Source organism: Ranitomeya variabilis, chromosome 3, assembly GCF_051348905.1.
Source record: "Ranitomeya variabilis isolate aRanVar5 chromosome 3, aRanVar5.hap1, whole genome shotgun sequence".
Classification (NCBI taxonomy): domain Eukaryota; kingdom Metazoa; phylum Chordata; class Amphibia; order Anura; family Dendrobatidae; genus Ranitomeya; species Ranitomeya variabilis.
Window position 1 is genome coordinate 771518004 of NC_135234.1, and position 7030 is coordinate 771525033.

At 43.9% G+C, this 7030-nt stretch overlaps 1 protein-coding gene across 1 annotated transcript; it reads left to right on the forward strand.

The window, feature by feature from the left end:
• The first annotated feature begins 5256 nt into the window (after nt 1-5256).
• Nucleotides 5257-6213, forward strand: LOC143817584 (olfactory receptor 52K2-like). Its single transcript, XM_077299077.1, has one exon. The coding sequence runs from the start codon at nt 5257-5259 to the stop codon at nt 6211-6213; it is 957 nt and encodes a 318-aa protein (XP_077155192.1).
• Nucleotides 6214-7030: the final 817 nt, after the last annotated feature.

Here is a 7030-nt window from a genome sequence, read left to right on the forward strand (position 1 = left end):
GGCAGAACTGTCCCACTATGGCTGTCCCCAGTGGACCCTGCATCCACCACATTAACCCAGTGCGCCCTGATGGACACGTAATGTCCCTGGCCATGCCTACTGGTCCATGCATCTGTTGTGAGGTGCACCTTTCCACTGACTGATTTCCTCAGTGTATGGACAATGCGGTCTTTGACATGCTGGAGGAGGGCTGGGATGGCTTTTCTTGCAAAGAAGTGCCGACTGGGTAGGACATAGCGTGGTACTGCGTAGGCCATCAGGTCTTTGAAAGCTTCGTTTTCAAACAACAGGTAGGGCATCATCTCTAACGAGATTAGTCTAGCAATGTGGGCGTTCAAACCCTGTGTACGCGGATGAGAGGATGAGTACTTTCTTTTCCTAACGAGAGTCTCTTGTAGGGTGAGCTGGACTGGAGAGCAGCATATGGTGGAACTAGCGGTGGTGGTGGTGGACATGGCGGATTGAAAGAGGGTTGGTGATGACATTCATGATGTTGGCCTACATATAGTGTTTCCTACCAATAACCTTGTGATTCCCTGACTGCTTTGGCCTTGGGACGATACCTCCACATTTGCTGCTGGTGGTGTCCTAACCGGTGGGCTTACAGTGAGGGAAGCAATGTAGCATTGCTGACTACCTTCATTCTCACCAGGTGCACCAATGGTCTGGGATGTTTGGTAGTTTGTCCAGGCTTGCAAGTGCATGCTGGTTAAATGTCTACGCATGCACGTTGTATTTAAATTTTGAAGATTCTTCCCTCTGCTAAAGGTCTTTGAGCATTTCTTACAGATAACTTTGCACTGATCATTCGGATCTTGGTTAAAAAATTGCCACACTGCACTCTTCCTACTATCGCATACCTTTTCAGGCATTGCACGCTGTGCTACTGTCACCGGATGGCCACGCTGTCCTAAAACTGTTTTTGTTTTTGACACACATTTTGGGCCTAATACGGGCCTGCCAGATGACAGCTGTTGCGATGTAGATGGCTGCTGCGGATCTTCCTCCTCCGCTTCTGAGCTACTGGCAGCGGCACCCTCTTTCCCCAATGGCTGCCAATCTGGGTCAGCAACTGGGTCATCTATCACCTCCTCTTCAATGTAATGTGCACCTTCCTCTGTGTCATCGTGAAACCACTGAATAAAACTAGTGCCATTGTCCAAAGTAAATGCAAATCATGAAAAGTTTATTAATTACAAAACAACAAAGATTCTGGGCAAAAATATGGGGAATACGTAGCAGCATAACAAATGGAAGCAGGAAGTCAGGTGGTAACCACTACATATAACTAAGGTATGTGCTGACAGATGGTAAATAATGGGCTAAATAAGTACCAAGGTCTATAAAAACAATGGTGCAGAGAAAGTTTGTCCAAGTGGAAGACAAGCCATGTAGTGCAGCAATGTAAACATACCGCTATATACAGGGAGACACACCGACTTGAACCCACCCCAACGCGCGTTTTGGTATCGTCCTTCTTCAGGGGGCGCCCCCTGAAGAAGGACGACACTGAAACGCGCGTTTCCCAGGCGTTTAACCCAGGCACGGTATGTGTAAAGAGCTCCATGGAGTAACCTGTTGTGTCGCCTGACGCATCCTTCACTTTTGGTTTGGGTGAAGGACACAAGGAAACGTCTTGTTCCTGGCCGGGAGCATCCACTGACGACTTGCTGCTTTTATATTTGGAACTTTCTGAAGAGGAGGCGAAAGAGCTAGAGGCTGAGTCAGCAATGAAAGCCAAAACTTTTTCCTGCTGCTCCGGCTTTAAAACTTGTTTTCCTACTCCCAGATAAGGGAGCCTTCGAGGCCTTGTGTAGCCAGACGATGACGCTGGCTCAACACCTCCAGCCTTACGTGCTATTTTGACCGCCCACGGCCTCTTCCACCAGACTTCCTCATTTTGGGGAAAATGTAACCAAAATAACAACCGTTATATGGTACTGTAAAACAAGGTAGAAGGTGTATATAAACTTGTTGAGAATTTAAATCTCCCTTTTTATTTTGGGGAGACTGAACCCAATCTCAGGCCCAGTGTATAAAACAACACAATGTGAGTGGCAGCAAGTGGCTGGCTGATATACGACAAACTAAGAGGACTGAGGTATATCCACTTTGTGAGAATTTCAAGCTCACTTTTTTTGGGGGGGAGACTGGACCCAAACTCAGGCCCAGTGTATAAAACAACACAATGTAAGTGGCAGCAAGTGGCTGGAAGATATATGAAAAAATACAAGGACTGTAGTACAATTTCAATCTCCCTACAATGATCTCAGGACAAGTATGGCAGCAATAAAAAGGACTGCTGCACACAAAAGTGTGGACAAATAAACAAGATAACTGTGCAGAAATGAGCAACAGGATTTTTGCTTTTAAAAAAGCAGTTGGCTTGCACAGCAGCGGTGCAAACAGCAATGCAGCTATCAGGGAGCCTTATAAGGCAGCCTAATAAGTTACAGAGCTGATGCACAGAAATCTAGCCTCCACTGTCCCTGCAAAACAAAGGTGGTGTTGGACAGTGGAAATCGCTACAGCACAAGCGGTTTGGGGGTTAATCTTCCCTCCCTTCTGACGAAGCTGCCAGCAACCTCTCCCTATGCTACATGATTTTTGAATTTGTCCGATCCATTTCACTCAACCCTACTGTCAAGACCAGCGTCCTAGTTCTGCGCCAGTTAACATCCGTGACCCAGTCTATGATTGTCAAGCTCTGTGCAAGTCAAGATCCCTGACCCACACTGCGCATGTCAAGATCCGAGGCCCAGCCCTCATCCGTCTTGGCATCACAGACTACTACAGCAGGTCAAACTCGAAGACTGAGTGCAGACTCCAATTCTGAAGTGGACGTCCACTGCAGTGATTGGGAGGTGCAAGTCAGGCGGGCTGTTAGTTCCAGTGCTGACGTAAGCTACAGAGTATGGTCCAGGGCAGTGCAGCATACTATAAAATAATCCCAAAATATTCTTTAACTATATAAATAGTAAGAAACTAAAAAATGACAGTGTTGGCCCCCTTAAAAATAGTCTGGGTGAAATGGTGGATGAGGATGAGGAAAAAGCCAATATGCTAAATGATTTTTTTTCATCAGTATTTACAAAAGAAAATCCCATGGCAGACAAAATGACTCGTGATAAAAATTCCCCATTAAATGTCACCTGCTTAACCCAGCAGGAAGTACAGCGGCGTCTAAAAATAACTAAAATTGATAAATCTCCGGGCCCGGATGGGATACACCCCCGAGTACTGCAGGAATTAAGTACAGTCATTGATAGACCATTATTTTTAATCTTTAAAGACTCCATAATAACAGGGTCTGTACCACAGGACTGGCGTATAGCAAATGTGGTGCCAATATTCAAAAAAGGGGCAAAAACTGAACTCGGTAATTATAGGCCAGTAAGTTTAACCTCTACTGTGGGTAAAATCCTGGAGGGCATTCTAAGGGATGCTATGCTGGAGTATCTGAAGAGGAATAACCTCATGACCCAGTATCAGCACGGGTTTACTAGGGACCGTTCATGTCAGACTAATTTGATCAGCTTCTATGAAGAGGTAAGTTCCGGACTGGACCAAGGGAACCCAGTGGACGTAGTATACATGGACTTTTCCAAAGCTTTTGATACGGTGCCACACAAAAGGTTGTTACATAAAATGAGAGTAATGGGGATAGGGGAAAATATGTGTAAGTGGGTTGAGAGCTGGCTCAGGGATAGGAAACAAAGGGTGGTTATTAATGGAGCACACTCGGACTGGGTCGCGGTTAGCAGTGGGGTACCACAGGGGTCAGTATTGGGCCCTCTTCTTTTTAACATATTTATTAATGACCTTGTAGGGGGCATTCAGAGTAGAATTTCAATATTTGCAGATGACACTAAACTCTGCAGGGTAATCAATACAGGGGAGGACAATTTTATATTACAGGATGATTTATGTAAACTAGAAGCTTGGGCTGATAAATGGCAAATGAGCTTTAATGGGGATAAATGTAAGGTCATGCACTTGGGTAGAAGTAATAAGATGTATAACTATGTGCTTAATTCTAAAACTCTGGGCAAAACCGTCAATGAAAAAGACCTGGGTGTATGGGTGGATGACAAACTCATATTCAGTGGCCAGTGTCAGGCAGCTGCTACAAAGGCAAATAAAATAATGGGATGCATTAAAAGAGGCATAGATGCTCATGAGGAGAACATAATTTTACCTCTATACAAGTCACTAGTGCGACCACACTTAGAATACTGTGCACAGTTCTGGTCTCCGGTGTATAAGAAAGACATAGCTGAACTGGAGCGGGTGCAGAGAAGAGCGACCAAGGTTATTAGAGGACTGGGGGGTCTGCAATACCAAGACAGGTTATTACACTTGGGGCTATTTAGTTTGGAAAAACGAAGACTAAGGGGTGATCTTATTTTAATGAATAAATATATGAGGGGACAGTACAAAGACCTTTCTGATGATCTTTTTAATCATAGACCTGAGACAGGGACAAGGGGGCATCCTCTACGTCTGGAGGAAAGAAGGTTTAAGCATAATAACAGACGCGGATTCTTTACGGTAAGAGCAGTGAGACTATGGAACTCTCTGCCGTATGATGTTGTAATGAGTGATTCATGAATTAAATTTAAGAGGGGACTGGATTCCTTTCTGGAAAAGTATAATGCTACAGGGTATATACACTAGATTCCTTGATAAGGCGTTGATCCAGGGAACTAGTCTGATTGCCGTATGTGGGGTCGGGAAGGAATTTTTTTCCCCATGGTGGAGTTACTGTTTGCCACATGGGGTTTTTTTGCCTTCCCCTGGATCAACATGTTAGGGCATGTTAGGTTAGGCTATGGGTTGAACTAGATGGACTTACAGTCTTCCTTCAACCTTAATAACTATGTAACTATGTAACTATGTAATTGAAATGAATAAGAAGTGTTTGCTTGGTGTTCTTGAATATGATTTTAGAATGGATCTGCTAAAAAAAAAAACTTATCCAAAAACTTTATGGAATCATAGCTTAACATGAGAAAAAGTCTTAGATCTTTGAGTTCAGGTCATACAAAATGGGAGCAAACACAAAAGTGTTGCGTTTATAACTTTGTTCAGTACAATATGATAACTGCAGTATATTAAGGGGATAAAACCTTTGATTTGAGTGCTTCTTTAATGAGAATGAGCAAAAAAACTTGAAATGGTAAAATTAGATTTTTGTTAATTCCATGATTTTTCTTATATTTTGTAATTTAGCAAGAAATGCTGCCAAGAAGAGAAATGTTAAATTGGACCTTCTCCAATCCCTCCCAGATGAGCCTGGAGTTTGGAGACCTCTCGGATGTGGGTTACCTGTACAGTGCGATCACATTGCTTGGCTTCCTGCTCATCATTTTGTGTAATAGTACGATTATTTCCACCATCCTACTCCACAAGAGCTTGCAGGAGCCTATGTATATCTTCATATGTGCCCTGTGTGCCAACGATCTGTATGGCAGCAGTGCCTTCTACCCAAGTCTGTTCACGAACCTTAGCTTGAAGACTCGGAGTATCTCCTACACGGCCTGTCTAATCCAAGTGTTTTGTATCTACACCTTCGCATCCTGTGAATCCTTCATATTGGCCATAATGGCCTTCGACCGTTATGTGTGTATCTGCAATCCCCTGAGATACTCAACTATCATGACCCTGTGCACAACATATAAGTTATTGGCCTCCGCCTGGGGATATTGCTTTGCCTTGATAACAGTTCTTGTTTTATTAACTGCTTGGCTGCCTCTTTGTGGCAATGTGGTTCCCAAAATTTACTGTGACAACTGGACGGTGGTGAGGCTCTCCTGCGTAGACACCACGGTGAACAATGCTTTTGGCTTTTTCATCATTGTCAGTGTCATTGTACTTATGCCGCTGCTCATTATCATATCTTACATTGAAATTCTGAAAGTCTGCGCAAAATCCAAGGAAGCCCGGGCCAAGGCCATGCAGACATGCGCCCCTCAGATGATATCCATGCTCATGTTCTTTGCTGACTGTATCTTTGAGGTATTGCTGTATCGCTTTACTCCCTCCATGGTGCCCTACGGATTAAGGGTAGTCATGTCTGTGCATCTCTTCGTATTGCCGCCGATCATCAATCCTATACTTTATGGGTTAAAAATGAAGGCGATAAAAAAGAAAATCCAACAAATTTTGAACACTCTTGTGCAGCACCTTAGTATTGAGACACCTTTTTTATAGGCCATCAGTATCTTTTCCACCATGCTTCACAGTTGGGACGGTGTTCTAGGGGTTGTACTCCTCCTCCTTCTTCTTCCTCCAAACACGGCGAATGACGTTGATACAAACAAGTTCTATTTTGGTCTCATCTGGCCACATAACTTTCTCCCATGTCTCTTCAGGATCATCCAGATAGTCATTGGCAAACTTCAAACAGGCCTGGACATGTACTGGCATGAGCAGGAGGACCTTGCATACCCTGCAGGATTTTAATCCATGATGATGTAGTGTGTTAATATTGGTCATGTTTCAAACTGTGGTCCCAACTCTTTACAGGTCATTGACCAGGTCCTCACGTGAAGTTATGTGCTTATTCCTGACCTTTCTCTGAATCATCCCTACCCCATGAGGCGCGATCTTCCATGAATCCCCAGACCGCGGAAGATTGACAGTCATCTTGTAGGTACTAATATAGCTTTGCTACTTATAAATTTTAGAATATGATGTTTAACTATGATTCAATCTATATCTATACACTTTTGTAGTGTGTAATACATCGCAAGTGGACATGTATTGATTAAGCGCTCCACTATGGCTTGCTTATCTTCTTTATATTTGACCTAGGTGGGACGCGTAAGGCAAATTGAGATTCATGGGCACTCATACTTCTTTAGAGCTTATCAATAGTGTAGATCATAATTATTTAATGATATATGCATCCACAGTCAGCTACCGTTCACTTTTGGTTAGATGGCTGGAGCGCGAACCGCGCATGCCCTACCTCTCGATGCGGAGACTGGTGCTCAACATAGGCGTCGCGTCGGCATGGTGACATGTC